Below are 19,728 nucleotides of genomic sequence, written 5' to 3'. Positions count from 1 at the left end.
CATATCCAGCTATAAAGCATTGAATATCCTCTATATTATACATTCAGTACAATGAGATTATGTGGTATGCAAAGAGTGTAGAATTGTATTACACATCAAATAGTTTTTGCACAATGGATTTGTGTTTAGACTTTGACTGTCCTCACTTCTTATTTTTGATAAGTTTCCAGTTTTCTTGTTGTCTATTTTTAGTTCATCAGTTTGAAGTGGAGGTTATGATCTAATGTCTATTTTTAGTTCAGCAGTTTGAAGTGGAGATTATGACCGGGAATCACTGGGCAGCAGAGACAGATGCTGACATCTTTGTTACTATATTTGGAGATAAAGGGGACACGGGGCGACGGAAATTGTATCACTCCCTCCAGGAGGGTGACAAATTTCAGCGGGGAAAGGTAAGGTCTTGTGCTGTCAAGTACAAATTACTCACCACGTTCATAGCTTAATGTACACTCTCATAAGTAATGTGATTAGATTCCATCCAGCGGGGAAAGGTAGGGTCTGGTGTGAGCAGGTACAAAGTTACCTACCAGCTTCATTGTTTAATGAACATGTACATTCTCCTGTAACTAATATAAATAGATTTTGATTACAAAAACATACTTGCATTAAAGACATGTCTGTCAATTATAAAATTATTGATTTTTTAAATTTTTAAAAAAACTCTCTTTCACCAGGTTGACAAATTCCTGTTTGAGGCAGTTTCTCTGGGTAAACTCAATCAAGTACAGATAGGTCACGACAATAAAGGTCACGGTGCTGGGGTGTACATAGAGGATGTCAAGGTCACTGAGAAGTCCAGTCCTGATGTCCAGTACGTGTTTCCGTGTCGTTCCTGGCTGGACGAGAGAGAGGGGGACAAAAGAACATGGAGAGTTTTACCAATGTTAGGTTAGTTCAACAGAAACCAGCGTGGATCACTTACAAAGACTGAAAGTTACTGTAAATGTGAATTATATCGTTATTTGAACAAGAAACTTTTTATCATTTTAGAAAAGAGAGATCCATCCAAGAGACCTCCACAGAAAGATTTAAAGAAGAAATCAAGTAAGTTACATGGTACATGTTTTAATGGTACACCTTTTAAAGATTACACTTAATTGAAGCAAGTTAATTATGTTGTAATATTAAAGATTTCAACTACAGATAAATCAATTGTAGCTACATTCTGCTATACCATTTAGTGATAACAGTTAAATAAAGATAGTTATATAATGGTATACCATGGCCATTTAAATGTACCATCTAAATAAAAAAAAAAAGATAAAGGTATACCATTTCAAGAAAATTCAAATTGTTTATTAAAAAATAGCATATTTGATCAATTAAGAATAAAAATTTGATTTGTCCATAGTTTTCTGTAGCATAGACTTTTTGAATTTGTAGAAGGTAAATGGTCGGTGACTGTGAAGACCAGTGAAGAGAAGGATTCTGGGACAAGTGCCCAGGTGTATCTCACTGCATTTGGTACAAAGGGACAGTCTCAAAAGCAGCCATTAGGATCAGGTCAACAGGGTCAGAGTGAATTCACTCCAGGGGCTGTCTCAGAATTTAATGTGAGTACTCATTGTGATAAAAAATATCTTGCCACCCTGTACATGAAATGACTGATAAGAACCTGATTTTTGACTGTGTTCAAGCTACTTTATTTAATCATCTGTGTTGCTTGAGCAGGTAGATTTTGGAGACATTGGGGAACTTCTAAAGATCCGACTGGAACACAACAACAAGAATGACTCTGCCTCCTGGCATGTTGACTGGGTCAGTAAATTCTCCTTGATAAGAAAGTACATCTTAGACATTTATCTCAATAGCAAAAATGTTTTGAGTTCAACTCTGGATCAAGCATAGGCTTTCTTTACAAAGATGAAATATTCCAGTGGTCAAAAGCACATCCCATGTAATACATTATCTTTTAGATGATAACTCTAATTACAAGGTAATGTTTTTGTCAGGTGGAGATGACTGATGTGGATACAAATGAGCACCATAAGATATTTATAAACCGGTGGTTCTCTGTTGACGAGGAGGATGGTCAGGTTGTCAGGGAGTTCTCTGTGGATCACCCCGGGGACATGCCCCTCCCAGGTCACTGTCACATCACATAACAATGAAATCAAATGTTAATGCAATCCATTTAATTAAAATATCATTCCCATGATAAAGAGCTAGGTTCACTAACTCTATAAAATGGCCCTGTCGATAGACGAATTAACTGACCAAGTCCCAATGTCTCATTTCAAGCATCAATATAAAGTAGAGACTTAGTACTTTCATTTCCTATAAAAAAGTTTTCTCTCTGAGTCCAGGTATTGAAAAAGTGGCTTTGTGAAATTGTAATGTTCTTGAATTTTGACGAAAATGTGTGTATTTGAGCACCTTCAGTAAAGGATTAAAATATGCACCCACCCTGTGATCTAAAAAATAAAACATGGATTATAATCTTCTGAAACAGAACTTTCATTATATAATTCAACATTTTAGATCAGAGGTTGGGGTCTATGCAAAATATTGAAGAACAGCTTAAATTTTTGGCCATTTTTGAAGAATTTGTCAGGATTTGGGGATAATGACGCAATTCATGATGTCATAATTGCATGAACTAGCGAAAAATTACGTTAATTTTAATAGATATGCAGTCAGCAAGGGTCCAAGTAAAATTTAATATATTTTCATCTAAAACTGAGCATTTTTTATTTTTCAGAAATTCACAGGGCCAAAAAAGGCCTTAAGTGAACCTCGTTCTTTGTTCAAGTTTTGACTTTCTATTAGTAAATACTTAAGAATCTGTTTTGGATTTGCAGTTTGTCAGTACGTGATTTTGGTGCAGACCTCTATGACCTCTGACCCTGGATCCAGTGAAGGTCAGGTCAGCATTAATATCCAGGGAGAGTATGGTGACACTGGGGAGAGGAAATTGAGTGGGAAATCCCCATGGAAACCTGGAGAGGAGGCGTCCTTTATCATAGAGTCTATTAGTCTTGGTGCACTCAAAAAAATCCAGCTCCAGTTTGAAGGTCAAGGTAAACAACCTGATCCTAATTGTGTCTCTGTCCTTAAATTTACAAACCTGAATTAAATTGAATTTTTAATGTAATTTTAATTTTGTCCAGGAATGAGTTGGTTGGTGGATAGAGTGAGAATATTTGAGAAGCCCACAGCAATTTCTCAGACTGTGTTCAACTGCCATTCTCTGTTTGATATGAGGAGTGGGGACAAGAGAGTATCCAAGGAATTCCCAGCTGCAGGTAAGATCAAATAATCACTTCCAAACTTAGCCAGAAGTCACCAAATAACTCCCAGATTTAGCCAGAAGTCAACAAGTTACTGTCAGAATTAGTCAGTAGTGAAAAAATTATCCCCAGAATCTGTCAATAGACAAGAAAGTACATGCTTCCAAAGTCTCTCAGTAGTTGAAATATTATTCTTAGAATCTACTTGTAGTCAATTGCAACAAACTACTGTAACAGTTGGAATCCGTCTGTAGTCAAGATATTACTCTCAGAATGTGTCAGTAGTCAACAGATTACTGTCAGAATCTGTCTGTACTAAGAGTCAACAAATTACTCCCAGAATTAGCCAGTAGTCAACAAATTACTCCCAGAAATAGCCAGTAGTCAACAAATTACTCCCAGAAATAGCCAGTAGTCAAAAAATTACTCCCAGAATTAGCCAGTTGTCAACAAATTACTTTCAGAATCTATCAGTAGTAAATAAATTACTTTCAGCCAGTAATTAACAAATTAATTGTTGAGTGTCACTAGTAAAAAAAAAAAAGCTCTGTTTGTAGTCAAAATATTCTCAGCATCAAGAGTCAAAAAATTACTCTCAAACTGAAAATAACTGGGAATTGTGCTTAAAGAGACATGAATGCTTTAATATCATGTTTATATAAGGCAGAGAGGGGTGTACTATCTGTTATCAGATACTTTTATTTCTTTACAGCTGTACAGCCGTGTGAAGTCCCCACTAAGGTAGTGGAGCGATTCTATGGTGATATCTCTCCACTTGTCTCCAAAGGTCACTGGCGAATCCTTGTGGAGTGTGGTAAAAACGGAACAGAGGATGACATCTTCCTGGTGGTGTATGGGGTCAAAGGTCACTCCACTCCCTATCACATCAACAGCAAGGAAAATCTTTCACCTGGTGCTCTTATTATCTCTGATGTAAGCTTCCCAGAGGCAGCCATTGTCTCCTGTCACCAGTTTTATACAGTTCTGTATGATTTATCATAAGACTTCTAATATTACCCCATTTTATTTGCAGTTAAATGTTGGGGACATTGGTGCAATATTCAAGATTCATTTATACTTTGGAGGAGATTTTACCGGTACTCCCTGGTTCCTCAATAAAGTAAGTATTTTCTTCACTGGCGTAGAGATATGCAGTACCAGAAATTTAAAAAAAGGACAGTTTGATTTTCATGCTTGTTATTATTGTAGTTAAAGTTGAAAGATGCTGACACAAAGCAGCAATTTATGTTCACTCACAACAAACTGATAGAACCCACGACGGACAATCCTACAGGACTGGTGGAACTTCCTGCTATTCGACCCGATCTGGCCCCTCTACAAGGTAATCATTGAAATTATCAACTCTAAAGCCTTTATTAAAATCTTTAAAATCTATTTTCACTTTTCTGTGATTTTATGTCAATATTCTGAAATGCCCACTCTGTTACAGAGGATGAGTTTACTTTGTATGTATCCACGGGTAACCTACACTTGGCAGACACATCAGCTGATGTGTCCTGTAATCTGATTGGTGAATGGGGAAATACGGGGTCAAGGTTACTGGCAAAATCCACCAATCAGGTGCCATTCAGGCAGGGACAGGTGAGTAACAACTAATGTTTACATCGAATTGTTTTGTTTGATCATTTTACAATGTATTTAATGAAGGAAGAAAGAAAACTTCTATGAGAGACAAAAAATATCAGTCATTAAATGTTATTCATAATACTGAATTTTAATCACTTTTTCTTATAGGTTGATGAGTTTAAGGTTCGGGGTCTAGAGCTTGGAAAGCTAAGGGAGGTTGTGGTCAGTCACACAGAACGGGGTCGGGGAAGAGGTTGGTTCTGTGACCGGGTCGTGGTGAAGTCCACTCTGTCCAATGTTCTGAAGGTCTTCCCCTGTAACCAATGGCTGGACACGGGCTGTGAGGACAGACAACTGGTCAGACGTCTCCGTCCTCTTGGTCAGATGCCGGTCAGCAATCCACCCGTCACAGGCAAATCAAGTCAGTGGTCAACACAGAGATGTATAAAGATACAGATCAAGACATTAAAAATTTATGACTGCTTAAAAAAATCATTTTGTTTTCAATGAAAATTATATTGAATACTCACAATTATGAAAATTGAGGAGAATTCGGGAGATGATTAAAATCAATGTAGCAGGTTTTGTTTGACTGATGATTAGAAATACACTTTGATGGTCAGGACATTGTTGAATTGATTTCAGAGGGAGTTTGGGTTTGCTCCGTGAAGACAGCAGATATTGATCAACTTCCTGATGTGGCCAGAAATCGCAGCAGTAAATCACGAGAAGTTTCCCTGACAGTTTACGGCAGTGACTCTGTACATGGTCCAGTAGAACTGATCAGCTTACAGGGGGAGCCTTTCTTACCAGGACAGACTGATACATTCTCTGTTAGTATTTATTGTCTGATTTAATGTATCTACAATTATGTGGTATACGTTTTATAGTGATTTGATAGCATTAATGTGTAAAATACTAGGTATGATTTATAAGAACAAAAAGGGTGACGATAACAAACAGTGAACGATCTAAAAATGAACTACAAAAAGGAGTAAAGTTTATTCTAATATAATGATAAAAGTAAAGAGATTAGTGTACCGTATTTGGCCGAATATAATACGCATTGGTGTAAAATACGCACCCCCCTTTTTGAGCCTGAAACTGGGGGAAAAACGCAGTTCAGTTGTATTATATGCAGCAGAAAATTTTACCAAGCGGTGTTCTGAACTTCTGAAAATCGCGGTAATTTGCTATGAAAATCGGCGCGGAGATAAAGTGCCGAAAATTTACAGAACACGATATTTTATTCAGATGCGTTTTTATTTCTTAACCTTGACTTTCCATATCGCGGCAATCTGGAGGAAATTATTTATTTTAACAAAGCACGAGGTAATGTTGCATTAAAGTTTAACAGAGTTTATTATTATTTTTTTTTTTTTTTTGCATACGGTGATATTGAAATTATACGTCGCCGTATTCTAACTATTCTTTGTGGAAATAATTTTATTTCAACAAAGCACGAGGTATTGCAACATCAAAGTATTCATGGACTACGATTTTCCTCTTTTGAACTTGAAATTAATTAAATAAATAGCTGATGTTATAAAAATAAAATCAAAATTTAACAAGCGTGTAAAGTGTAGTTATCAACACACCTCCAAAGCTGTGAAAAATGATGTACAAAGATGGGATATGTGTCTTCATACATCGAGGTAATCTTCGTGGATATCTTATTTTCTACAGAGCACGAGTAAATGATAACACTTAAGTTTCAACATACTACATATTCCCTCTTTTAACTCTCAATCATTTTAACACGAGACCGATATAAGATAAAGTAAAATTACATTTAACAAGCGTTTAACTGTTTAATGTGTCGTAATCAACACACGTTTATACATACGAAAGATCATAAACCAACCCCCGATTTTTAACAAAGAAAATAATCAAAGCCATTAATAAGGACAGTAAATGATCAGTGCTCTAACTGTAAAAACAATGCTCTGGAGTCGGTAAACAATTTAATTGCCTGGAGGGGTGTTCAGGTGTTGAGGGGTAATTATCAAGTGACAAGCGCACGTGTTCACAATGTTGGCTTCCACTCATTGGGACGTATAGAGGGATGTTTATGTTGAAATGAATTTTCACTGCGTTATTTAAAACCTAAAATAAATTTTATTTTATTGTATTTCATTAAAAAATGACATTACTTTTTTGACCAAGTGTCCGACTGATTAGGTACATGTGTACTATGATTACGGAAGCAATGTGTCAACATCTATAAATAACATCGTTAATGGCTGCCTACACGGAGACGATGAACATGCACCGATGCAGCTGAAATTAATTTTAACTTGCTTTTAAATTTAATTTAACTATCAAAAGGTTATAATTATAACATCATAAGATTAACAAGCCTACATTCCAACAATAACTTTCCGTAGTTTTAAATACGTCGATAAACGGCAAGAAATTGCAGAAGTCTTTAGCTAATACTACGGTATGTGCGTATGATAGCCGTGTTTCACATGAAAGAAAAACCTATCAAAATCCCATTGTGGTGTAAAATACGCACCCCTTTCTCACAGAAAATTATTTGGGAAAAAAGTGCGTATTATATTCAGCCAAATACGGTATCATAAATTTGGGGATTGTTTTTATTAAGAAGCCATCACTATTTGAATGCTGTGTTTGTCTTTTAGGACCTGACCTTTGGTGACCTTGGGAGGATCCAGAAGGTCAGGGTCAGTGCCGGCTACGAGCAGGACCCGGACACAGTGTGGACCATAGAGAAGGTGAGTGGGTAGGGGCATTATGTCTCATTAAATTTATAATTAAGAAATATAGTCTGTGTTGCCAACCAAGTTTGTAATTTTAAAAACACAAGAAAATCCTCTTTATTAGAGAAATCTTTAAGTCCTTTGGTTCAATTAAGATGTCATCTCGTACAGTTTTGTTTGGACATTAAGGTTTGAGTTACTCCATGATAAAACACATGTGTTTGTAGATGATATGTGACATTTTATGTCCTTGAGTGAATCAGATATTTTTGTCTTTGTGCTTTTAGATTACCTTATAAATAAGTCTGCTTTAGGTGACCTTGTAATCACATATCTATGTCCTGTGTTTTAGGTGACCTTGTAATCATGTATCTATGTCCTATATTTTAGGTGACCTTGTTATCACATATCTATGTCCTGTGTTTTAGGTGACCTTGTAATCACATATTTATGTCTTATGTTTTAGGTAACGTTGAAGGACCAAGATACTGGAGAGATTCTAGAATTTGACTTTTCCCGATGGATTGGAGAGTTGGGAGGGGATATCAGAAAAGAACTCCCCGTCATCAAAATGGGGCAAGGAATCAAGCAAGGTGAACATGTTGTCTGTGTAACTAGGAAGTGAAACCTTCAGTGGGAATAGAAATTTCATGTTACGATTTATGTTAATCCGTATACAGGGAAATTTTTGCCCCCTTTTATTTTTGTCCCTTTTGCCATACTTACAAGTGGATGAATTTAAAATGAGACTAATTCAAAGAACACAGTATAATTTCTTAAACAGACATTTGACTGGGTGAATTTAAAAGGGGGCAAAATTGTTCACAATTCTACAACAGCTATTGCCAAAATCTAAGAAATACTGCGGACATTATTCTCGAATAAATCACGAATATCACCAAAATATTATCCCATCAGAAATGCATATCAAACCTGTACAGTTGACATGAATAATTGACTTTAAAATCTAATACTTATTTAGATTATATTGATGTGTCATCTTCCGCCGTCTAAACAGTGTGTATTGCCTAAAGCAGCTTAAAAATGTCGGTTTTTATAGCTAAGTTGTGCTGTTCCAAGAACCTCCCCACAACATTTACACTCTGTGAATTTACTGATAAAGCAATGAAATAGACAACTGATTTTGTTATTTTACATTCATAAAAACTAAGCAATATACATGTATGTTACAAACAAATTTATAAATAATTAAAGAATATATTTAATCCAACAAAAGCTCAAATCATCTGCATTTCATTGCAATCGATACACAAGTATACAAACAAATTGACCCTCTGGTGTTAAATGGAACAGCCTAACCTGACATGATGACCCAATTCATTTATCTACAGAGGAAATAATTGATCAACATATTTTAGAGCTGTTAGTAGAATAGAAATAAAGTTCTTGTTGTTGTGAATGATGCAGGATAAACTTCTTGGTCTTGAAATATTGTTTGAAATATAAAAGCTGAGGCGTTAACATTTCTCGACCTCAGAGGTTACCCTACAGTGGGTTTCTTTAGCAGGTGTAAAATTTGGTGTTTTGCTTCCTCAAACTTATGCCTTTTACTTCGGCAGAACTTTTTTTGGCAGACACACAGTTCTATGACGTTGTAAAAGAGAGGAAATTCATGTTCTAGATGTGTTTTTGGTACTTTTAATATACATTTGAATATCAATTTAGGCAAGAGTTTGAGTAAAAACCAACACCAGATGGAAGATGTACTGTATTGTTTAACAACAGAATGATCAAAGTTATTTTTCTTGTATTCAGTACCAATTTGCAAGGGTGTAAATTTAGCAATTATGATTTTAGTAGGCTACTTCAAAACTGCTAATAAAAATAAGCCAAACTTAGCACCCGGCTAAAAATACGGTATTCAGCAACATTCACGAAAGCATGAAATTTATTTTTTAAGTGTAAAAGGACAAAAATAACCCTGTATACAGTAATGGAAAATTGTACAAGTTTAAAGTAAATTAAATCACCTTTTAGTGTTTTTCATTTGTATTTAGAAAATATGCCATAATTGTGGTCAGAGTGAGTTAAGGTCGTGTTGACCTATATTTTCAGTTCTGCCATACTACATACAGCTGTTTACGAGTGATGAGGAAATGGACGCTGGGACAGAATCTCATATGTTTATTACACTTTACGGACAGGAAGCAGACACCGGCAGACGACATCTCCACAACAATGGCCGAAAAAACTTTCAGACTGGTCAGGTAATGAAAATGAATAAGATTATTACTAGGGGTTGTAGATAAATCAGAAAGAATCAGATATACTGTATGAAAATTTGATTCCAATTGATTTCAATAAATTACATTGTTTGCTCTTTAGTTTAAATTATTGTAAAATCACAGTTCTGTAATATCATATATAAAGTATAGAGTACATCTGTGTGCAACTAGATATATGTGTAACAGGCGGGGAAAAATGTCGGCCAGGCTGGGACTCGAACCCGGGACCTCCCGCTAACCGTGGGGGTGCTCTAACCACTGAGCTACCGGGCCGACGTACCCAGTCCCCTTTACACTCTTCCCCCTTTTTCTTGAGGTTTTCCATCCTGAAAACCTCACCGAGACTCTTTTAAACCACCCATGGGTTTTATTGTTGGGCGCCAAATGTAACAGGCGGGGAAAAATGTCAGTCAGACTGGGACTCGAACCCGGGACCTCCCGCTAACCGTGCGGGTGCTCTAACCACTGAGCTACCGGTGTAACCGTGATTTCTGTCACTAGTGCTCAGGGTCGCTCTTAATAGAATATATAGGGAAAAGAGCGACTCAAATCACTGGCCTCTGCGCATGCCTGGGGATTTTAGTCGCTTCAAATCAAAGCGGTGCTCTACTGGTTTTAAATCCACGGTAATAGTATCCGCAGTCTTAGCTTTTAGTGTTTTATTTATTTATTTTAATCCTAAAAGTATGCAAAACAATTATATATGTTATATAAAACTTAATATTGAATTTTCTTCGTATAGGATTATTAAATGATGTTTTATATTTCTAAAATCTATTTATTTTCTAAAAGAAAATAAACGACTTCAAATTTAATTAAAAATTTTGTAAATTGAATATATATTTAAAAGGAAAAGAAGGGGGGAAAACATGCTACGGTTAACAATCTCTCAGTCATTTGTTTCAACAGGTGTGAACCATGCCCAGGGCGTTATCTTAGACAGGTGTCAACAATTACCTGTATGATAATAACTCACAAACACAGCTCCCCGTGGTCAATTTTTACCAAAGGTGTGAAGTGTGTTTTTATAACCACTTCATTATATACACTTGTATTTTGTCTTCAATGAACCATAAATACCTGTATTTCACCAGAATATAAAGTGATAATTCTTATCTCATTTCGACCTATTTTTTATTTAACAGATAAATTAAATGACGGGAAAATAATTCTGAACAAATAAATAATGACGACATAATAATTTTAAATACGTTTAGGGTGGTTGGCCACTTGTCCGGCGAAATGATAAGAAAAAGTGAAAAAAATGGATGTGGTTTTAATTTTATGTAGCTGATATAAATTTTGAGTTTAATAAATCTGAATATGAAGAATTGAAGAAACATTATCTTAAACAAATCAAGAGCGTCGGTGATTCCAGTCGCTCTTCAAAATTACGGTTTCATGTTCAATTGTTTTAAACGAACCGACTAGTATGCCTTCTGTTACAACATTAAATAGTAAAACGGGATGCAGTTTTGATTTAAAGTAGATTATCTGAGTGTAGTTTAATATTTCTAGGGAAAAAATCGGAAAACGTTATTTTAAATTTATTTAGTTATTCGGTCGCTCTTCAAAAGGGGGTTTCATAACCTACCAGAATTATATTTCCATCTCTAATAACTTAAAAAATTGGATGCAGTTATGACAAAGAGTAGATGATAAAAGGTTAGTTTAATAATTCTAGAGAAAAAAATTCGAATAATAATTATTATGAATAAATTATGAGCATCGGTGATTTCTGTTGCTCGTCAGAAATCCATCAGAAGCTACTAGTTCACGGTCTGTACCAACTTAAGGAAATTAAAATGGATGCAGGTTTAGCTTCAAAAAGAAAATCAAAGCGTATATAGTTTAATAATTCTAGATAGAAATATTTGGGGAAAATAATTATTTTGAATTAGTCATGAACATCATCAATGGTGATTTGAGTCGCTCTTCAAAATGGCGATTTCAGAATTTATCAGAACTAACATATTTATCGCCTGTAAAACCAGTAAAAAGTGGAATTTGATGCCGGTTTCACTTGAAATAGATAATCTAAGTGTAGTTTAATAATTCTACATGAAAATATTCGGGAAAATAATTATTTTGAATTAGTTATGAGCATCAGTGATTTGAGTCGCTCTTCAAAATGGCGATTTCAGAATTTATCAGAACTAACATATTTATCGCCTGTAAAACCAGTAAAAAGTGGAATTTGATGCCGGTTTCATTTGAAATAGATAATCTAAGTGTAGTTTAACTATTCTACATGAAAATATTCGGGAAAATAATTATTTTGAATTAGTTATGAGCATCAGTGATTTGAGTCGCTCTTCAAAATGGCGATTTCAGAATTTATCAGAACTAACATATTTATCGTCTGTAAAACCAGTAAAAAGTGGAATTTGATGCCAGTTTCACTTGAAATAGATAATCTAAGTGTAGTTTAATAATTCTACATGAAAATATTCGGGAAAATAATTATTTTGAATTAGTTATGAGCATCAGTGATTTGAGTCGCTCTTCAAAATGGCGATTTCAGAATTTATCAGAACTAACATATTTATCGCCTGTAAAACCAGTAAAAAGTGGAATTTGATTCCGGTTTCATTTGAAATAGATAATCTAAGTGTAGTTTAACTATTCTACATGAAAATATTCGGGAAAATAATTATTTTGAATTAGTTATGAGCATCAGTGATTTGAGTCGCTCTTCAAAATGGCGATTTCAGAATTTATCAGAACTAACATATTTATCGTCTGTAAAACCAGTAAAAAGTGGAATTTGATGCCGGTTTCACTTGAAATAGATAATCTAAGTGTAGTTTAATAATTCTACATGAAAATATTCGGGAAAATAATTATTTTGAATTAGTTATGAGCATCAGTGATTTGAGTCGCTCTTCAAAATGGCGATTTCAGAATTTATCAGAACTAACATATTTATCGTCTGTAAAACCAGTAAAAAGTGGAATTTGATGCCGGTTTCATTTGAAATAGATAATCTAAGTGTAGTTTAATAATTCTACATGAAAATATTCGGGAAAATAATTATTTTGAATTAGTTATGAGCATCAGTGATTTGAGTCGCTCTTCAAAATGGCGATTTCAGAATTTATCAGAACTAACATATTTATCGCCTGTAAAACCAGTAAAAGTGGAATTTGATGCCGCATTGATTTGAAATAGATTATCTAAGTGTAGTTTAAATTCTAAATGAAAATATTCGGGAAAATAATTATTTTGAATTAGTTATGAGCATCGGTGATTTGAGTCGCTAGTGCTCTTCAAAATGGCTCTTTCCATATTGTATCAGAAACTATTATTTTACGGTCTGTAAAAACTTTATAAAAAATTCAAATGGATTCAAGTTTGATTTCAGATAGATAATGCAAGTGTAGTTTAATTATTATAGATAAAAAAATAATCCGAAAAATAATTAATTTAAATAAGTTATCGGCGATTTCGGTCGCTCTTCAAAAATTATCAGAACGGTTTAGTTTCACGTTAGCAGGTTGGTAACAATTTAAATAATTGGAAATCAATGCAGTTTACTTTGAAGTGAAAGAATATAATAAAACCACACCTAGTGTAAATTAGAAAATATTATGCCATTGTTATATTCATTTTTTAAAACGCTACTCAATAACTCTCATAAAGGTATAGGCACTTTAACGGTTTAAAACAAATATAATTTTTTGAACCGATCAATTACCGATTAACTGAATTTTTGAGGATACGACTTTTCACCCATTTTCCCTCATAACCAGATATATGCATGCCAGAAAAATCCAATTAATTGCATGAATAATTAATCTACCGGTAAATGAAACGATGAAATATAGTTTTTTTACTTTAATACATGTAGTACATGTATAATTATAACAATCCATATTCATTCGAATTTTTAGCCTACGCTACGGCTGTAACAAAAAGGTGCTTTACAGTAAAGTGCATTTATGATTCTTTGTTTGTTACTTTATTCTCTTGTGCCTTGTATATTTTGATCTAGTCCAGTCAGCCTCAAACTTTACCAATTAACTTAGGGTACGAAACATTTGTGATTTTCCTTCCATATTTTGATAGAGGATATGCAACATTCGTAATTTTTGTGCCGTTTTTTGATAGAGGGTATGGAGCACTCGTGATTTTCGTGCCATTTTTTATTATAAAAAGGATGACATGGAAGCCCTTTAGACTCAAACAACACATCCCTTAATAGTACACAAATGGTCCTCTTCAAAATAAACCCTTTTCAGCTACCTTACATTTTTATGTTCATTGCTGAAAGCGGGGCCCTTTGAGATGGCCACCATCTCAATGATATCTAGTTCCAACTACCATCGGACTGCAGGTGAAGCCCTAGATGTATATAGCTACTGGATTGTTCAATAATGTCCCCATTTCCTCCAAAATGTCTGGAAAAAGTCGCTGCTTTCTTGTAAAATTAAAATCTTTAAAATCTACAGCCCAAGAGTTGGACCATTTCTTTATTTTTTCAAGATCGGCTGTAAGAGATAATGTAGGAGTAAAAATATCGGCGCCTATTATAGCAAACAATGATGTTTCCGCAAATAAACGAATACCATCACAATTTCCGTGCATTTCTCTCCACTTAATACATCAAAATCAGGCTGTCGTGCATTGTAATTATTACAACAATCTGGCTCGAATCTGGTTCTGAGTAAAATTGCCTCAACTTTCATCTGCAAGCAAAGTCAACCATAAATCAACCTAAGTTCAAGCCATTTTCAACGTCTATTCCACGTTGATATTTGACGTTGAAACAACGGTTGAGGTCTCAACATTGCCTCAACTTTAATATGCAACCAAAATTCAACGTTGAAGAGCAACGTACGTTGGTTCAACGTTGAAATAACTGCTGGGACACCAATTTAATTTTTTTTTTATTAAGACTAACACGTTAACCACCACGCTACAACTTGTGACAAATTGTGGCAATTAATTTAAGGACATAAGCAACGTAGTTCGAACTTCATTGTCTTTTTCCCTGGAGTTGAAGAGTTCCAACACTTGAAGGAACGGTGTGCTACAATTTAATGTCTATATATGCTGTTGTACTTCTTCTAAAACAAGTTTGGATAAACAAAACATATAGAATATATGTTTAGTAATTTTTGTATATTTTTCTTTAAATTATACAAGAATTTTCATCAATTGATATCTTTTCAAGACCCTTGGTAATACATGCTAATTTTTTGTCTACGAACATCTGATGGCACTATAATCTTATATTAAGAACATCTTGAAAAATTATCAGTAGGTAAGGCACGTTGCCTATATCCTTAAATCATGCATGACATTTGACTTAATGGACTCCGAATAATTCTCGGAAATACAGTATAATACAAGTATACAATTATAAGTTTGTAAATGTGACCTTGAACTTGCTAAAAAACTTGATTATAAAAAGAAACACATCTTCTGATCATAAGTAATCTTCTATTGAAATATGGACATTAAATGTTTCTCTGTTAATCATTATAAATTAATCAAATTAATTATAGATCTGTCATGAATTTTATACTTTTTTATACCAGTGACCTAGAATTTGCCACAATGAGCTTGGGTCAAGGTTATGGCACACACTCAGGTCATAACTAATCTGTGTACAATGTATGAGCTTCTAATGATTTGCCAGTCCAAAGTTATAGTCTAAACAAGAATTTTATGCTTTTTCTGCCAGTGACCTTGAACTTGCAGGAATGGCACTTGGTCAGGGTCATGACACACCCTCAGGTCATAAACAATTTTTGTACCAGTTCTGAGCTATAACTATCTTTGGGTATAATTATACGAGTGGCGAATTGCAAGGCTACCGCTTGGGATTTCTATTTTTAGAGAGACTCTGAGCACTAGGGACAGTTTTCACTGGTACACCGGGCTGACGTACCCAGTCCCCGTTACATGTGTATGACTGCACATACAGCTTCTAGAGTCTAATATTTAGTAAATAATGAAAAAGAATAGAAACAGATGTTGATGATGATATCTACTTAATACATGATACACTGGCTTACCTTTAACTTTATAAGATGATAGTTCTTATCGTTAATTACTCCTTCACTGTGGAAGTCATAGCTTTATATCTTTTTAAGTTGGTAGTTTTTATTATTAATACCTGACATATTTGTGTATTTTTTACAGGTTGATTCTTTCATTGTGGAAGCCGTAGCTGTATATCTTTATAAGTTGGTAGTTTTTAGCTCACCTGAGCCAAAGGCTCAAGTGAGCTTTTCTGATCGAAATTTGTCCGTTGTCTGTCGTCGTTGTTGTTGTCGTTGGCGTTGTTGTCGTAAACTTTTCACATTTTCATCTTCTTCTCCAGAACTACTGGGCCAATTTCAACCAAACTTGCCACAAAGTATTCATGGGTGAAGGGGATTCAAATTTGTTCAAATGAAGGGCCACGCCCTCTTTCAAGGGGAGATAATAGAGAATTTGTGAAAAATTCATAGCATCTTTTAAAAATCTTCTTCTCAAGAACCACAGGGCCAGGAAAGATGAAACTCATGTGGAAGCATCCTCAGGTGGTGTAGATTCAAGTTTGTTCAAATCATGACCCCCGGGGGTAGGGCGGGGCCACAATGGAGGATCAAAGTTTTACATAGCAATATATAGGAAAAACCTTTAAAAATCTTCTTCTCAAGAACAGCAAAGCCATGATGAGTCATATTTATATGGAAGCATCCTCAGGTAGTGTAGATTTAAGTTTGTTCAAATCATGACCCCCGGGGGTAGGGCGGGGCCACAATGGAGGATCAAAGTTTTACATAGCAATATATAGGAAAAATCTTTAAAAATCTTCTTCTCAAGAACAGCAGAGCCATGATGAGTCATATTTATATGGAAGCATCCTCAGGTAGTGTAGATTCAAGTTTGTTCAAATCATGACCCCCGGGGGTAGGGTGGGGCCACAATGGAGGATCAAAGTTTTACATAGAAATATAAAGGAAAAATCTTTAAAAATCTTCTTCTCAAGAACAGCAAAGCCATGATGAGTTATATTTATATGGAAGCATCCTCAGGTAGTGTAGATTCAAATTTGTTCAAATCATGACCCCCGGGAGTAGGGTGGGGCCACAATGGAGGATCAAAGTTTTACATAGCATTATATATAGGAAAAACCTTTAAAAATCTTCTTCTCAAGAACAGCAAAGCCATGATGAGTCATATTTATATGGAAGCATCCTCAGGTAGTGTAGATTCAAATTTGTTCAAATCATGACCCCCGAGGGTAGGGCGGGGCCACAATGGAGGATCAAAGTTTTACATAGAAATATATAGGAAAAATCTTTAAAAATCTTCTTCTCAAAAACAGCAAAGCCATGATGAGTTATATTTATATGGAAGCATCCTCAGGTAGTGTAGATTCAAATTTGTTCAAATTATGACCCCCGGGGATAGGGTGGGGCCACAATGGAGGATCAAAGTTTTACTTAGAAATATAAAGGAAAAATCTTTAAAAATCTTCTTCTCAAGAACAGCAAAGCCATGATGAGTTATATTTATATTGAAGCATCCTCAGGTAGTGTAGATTCAAATTTGTTCAAATCATGACCCCCGGGGGTAGGGTGGGGCCACAATGGAGGATCAAAGTTTTACATAGAAATATATAGGAAAAAGCTTTAAAAATCTTCTTCTCAAGAACAGCAAAGCCCTGATTGATCATATTTATGTGGAAGCATCCTCAGGTAGTGTAGATTGTATTGTTCAAATGATGACCCCTGGGGGGTAGGGTGGGGCAACAATGGAGGATCAAAGTCTTAAATAGAAATATATAAGAAAATATCTTCTTCTGAAGAACAACAAAGCCATGATCATAAGTCATTTTGATAAGGAAGCATCCTCAGGTATAGTGTAAATTCAATTTTGTTCAAAAGATGACCCCCGGGGGTAGGGTGGGGCCCAATGGGGGATTGAAAATTTTACATAGGAACATATAGGAAAATATCTTCTTATCAAGAACTGAAAATCATGTTAAGTCATTTTGATATGGAAGCATCCTCAGGTAGTGTAAATTCAATTTTGTTCAAATGATGACCCCCGGGGCAGTGGTGTATCCAGGAATTTCATAAAGGGGGGGGAGGGCAGTAGAGGCATTGGGTCTGGGGGCTGCATTGAAGCCCCCAGTGGGTCTAGAGCAAGGCCCTGGTGGGGGTCCGGGAAGCTGATGAATTCTTACAAAGAAGAGATGGTTTTTCCTTGATTTTAGGATAATGGACATATAAGTTCTATCTAAAAAAAATTAAAACGGGGGGGGGGGGGGGGGGGGGGGGCACACCCGGCTTGCAGGCCCTGGATCCGCCTTTGCAGGGGTAGGGTGGAGCCCAATGGGGGATCGAAAGTTTTACATAAGAACATATAGAAAAAATATTTCTTCTCAAGATCAGAAAAACTATGTTTAGTCATATTGATATGGAAGCATCCTCAGGTAGTGTAGATTCAAGTTTGTTCAAATGATGACCCCTGGGATAGGGAGGAGCCACAATGGGGGATCAAATTTTTACAAAGGAATATATGGGAATTTTTAAAAAAAATCTTTTCAAGTACAACAAAGCCATTTGTTAAATTGACATGGAAGGTTCCGGTTGTTTAAAATTCAAGCCCCCCCCCCCCCCCCCCCCATCGCAAGGTAATCTTTTCAATACTGAACTGATTTGTACTTTTGCCTAACCAATGTGCTCAGGTGAGCGATGTGGCCCATGGGCCTCTTGTTATCATTAATTACTGTTATATGTATTTTTTACAGGTTGATTCTTTCATTGTGGAAGCCGTAGCTGTATATCTTTATAAGTTGGTAGTTTTTATCATTAATTACTGTTATATGTATTTTTTACAGGTTGACTCTTTTACTGTGGAAGCTGTAGATTTGGGAGAGTTGGAGAAGATTGTGATCGCTAAGGGCCCTGGATCACCATGGTTACTGGACAAGGTGGTCGTCAAGGAGAGTGAATACAGTGCTGTCCAATACAACTTCCTTCATGGAAAGTAAGACCAATACCAGAAATTTTACAAATTGTATTAAATGGAAACAAATGATATATACTGCAGTGAAAATTTGGTAGATTCTCTGAAACACTGTTGTCTGAATTTATAGATGGATTGGGTCTAAAGACACAAAGAAACAAGAAATAGAGGAAACCATCAGACTGAGTACAACTGAACCGAGTGTTGTCGTTATTCCTGCCAACCAAGTCTCAGATTTACCACAATCAAGTATGTGTAGGTTATAAATCAAAACAACCAAGTCAAAGATTTACCACAATCAAGTAGGTGTAGGTTATAAATCAAAACAACCAAGTCAAAGATTTACCACAATCAAGTAGGTGTAGGTTATAAATCAAAACAACCGAGTCAAAGACTTACCACAATCAAGTATGTGTAGGTTATAAATCAAAATAACCAAGTCAAAGATTTACCACAATCAAGTATGTGTAGCTTATAAATCAAAACAACCAAGTCAAAGATTTACCACAATCAAGTATGTGTATGTGTTCATCATAAATGTAGATAAGTAACTGATTTTATCAACAAAATTATACACTACCGGGTATCGATTTACTAAATGATAGCTATTTTTAAAATTGTTAAATGATTTCCAGTGTCAGTTGTCAGTGTTTTAAATCTATTGATTTACATGTACATTTTCTGTCAGAAATTATAAACTTTAAACATAGTGCAATTTAAACGACAGGTACTAGAATTATTTGCCAAAATAAATGCTACATCTGACAAAAATATGTAATTTTAGATGGGGCATGGAAGATCAGTACAGACACAGGAGGCCAGAAAGGGGGAGTCCCCCTTGATCTGGTAGTCACGTTCATTGGCAGCGAGGGAGAGAGTGAGCTTTGTCCACTCAAGTCCTCCAGGGAAAACCCATTCCAGATCGGACAGAAGGATGTGTGTGAGGTGAGTGTTGTATTGGCAACAACA

At 35.4% G+C, this 19,728-nt stretch overlaps 1 protein-coding gene across 1 annotated transcript in view; it reads left to right on the top strand.

The window, feature by feature from the left end:
- LOC133175087 (lipoxygenase homology domain-containing protein 1-like) overlaps positions 1-19,728 on the top strand; it is a 60,883-nt gene that overhangs the window by 34,674 nt on the left and 6,481 nt on the right. The window contains exons 32-51 of the mRNA XM_061310214.1: positions 238-392; positions 675-888; positions 991-1,044; positions 1,384-1,553; positions 1,672-1,758; positions 1,953-2,085; positions 2,802-3,020; positions 3,111-3,245; positions 3,943-4,163; positions 4,264-4,350; positions 4,440-4,572; positions 4,681-4,832; positions 4,986-5,238; positions 5,463-5,650; positions 7,463-7,555; positions 8,007-8,133; positions 9,617-9,768; positions 18,632-18,780; positions 18,890-19,008; positions 19,544-19,704. Of these exons, the coding sequence (XP_061166198.1) occupies positions 238-392; positions 675-888; positions 991-1,044; positions 1,384-1,553; positions 1,672-1,758; positions 1,953-2,085; positions 2,802-3,020; positions 3,111-3,245; positions 3,943-4,163; positions 4,264-4,350; positions 4,440-4,572; positions 4,681-4,832; positions 4,986-5,238; positions 5,463-5,650; positions 7,463-7,555; positions 8,007-8,133; positions 9,617-9,768; positions 18,632-18,780; positions 18,890-19,008; positions 19,544-19,704 (3,002 nt within the window). The remainder of the gene's footprint in view (positions 1-237; positions 393-674; positions 889-990; positions 1,045-1,383; positions 1,554-1,671; positions 1,759-1,952; positions 2,086-2,801; positions 3,021-3,110; positions 3,246-3,942; positions 4,164-4,263; positions 4,351-4,439; positions 4,573-4,680; positions 4,833-4,985; positions 5,239-5,462; positions 5,651-7,462; positions 7,556-8,006; positions 8,134-9,616; positions 9,769-18,631; positions 18,781-18,889; positions 19,009-19,543; positions 19,705-19,728) is intronic.

This window comes from Saccostrea echinata, unplaced genomic scaffold (genome assembly GCF_033153115.1).
Source record: "Saccostrea echinata isolate AGI-Se365-2 ecotype Australia unplaced genomic scaffold, CSIRO_AGI_Sech_v1 ptg000060l, whole genome shotgun sequence".
NCBI lineage: Eukaryota > Metazoa > Mollusca > Bivalvia > Ostreida > Ostreidae > Saccostrea > Saccostrea echinata.
This window is presented reverse-complemented; position numbering and strand designations above follow the sequence as displayed.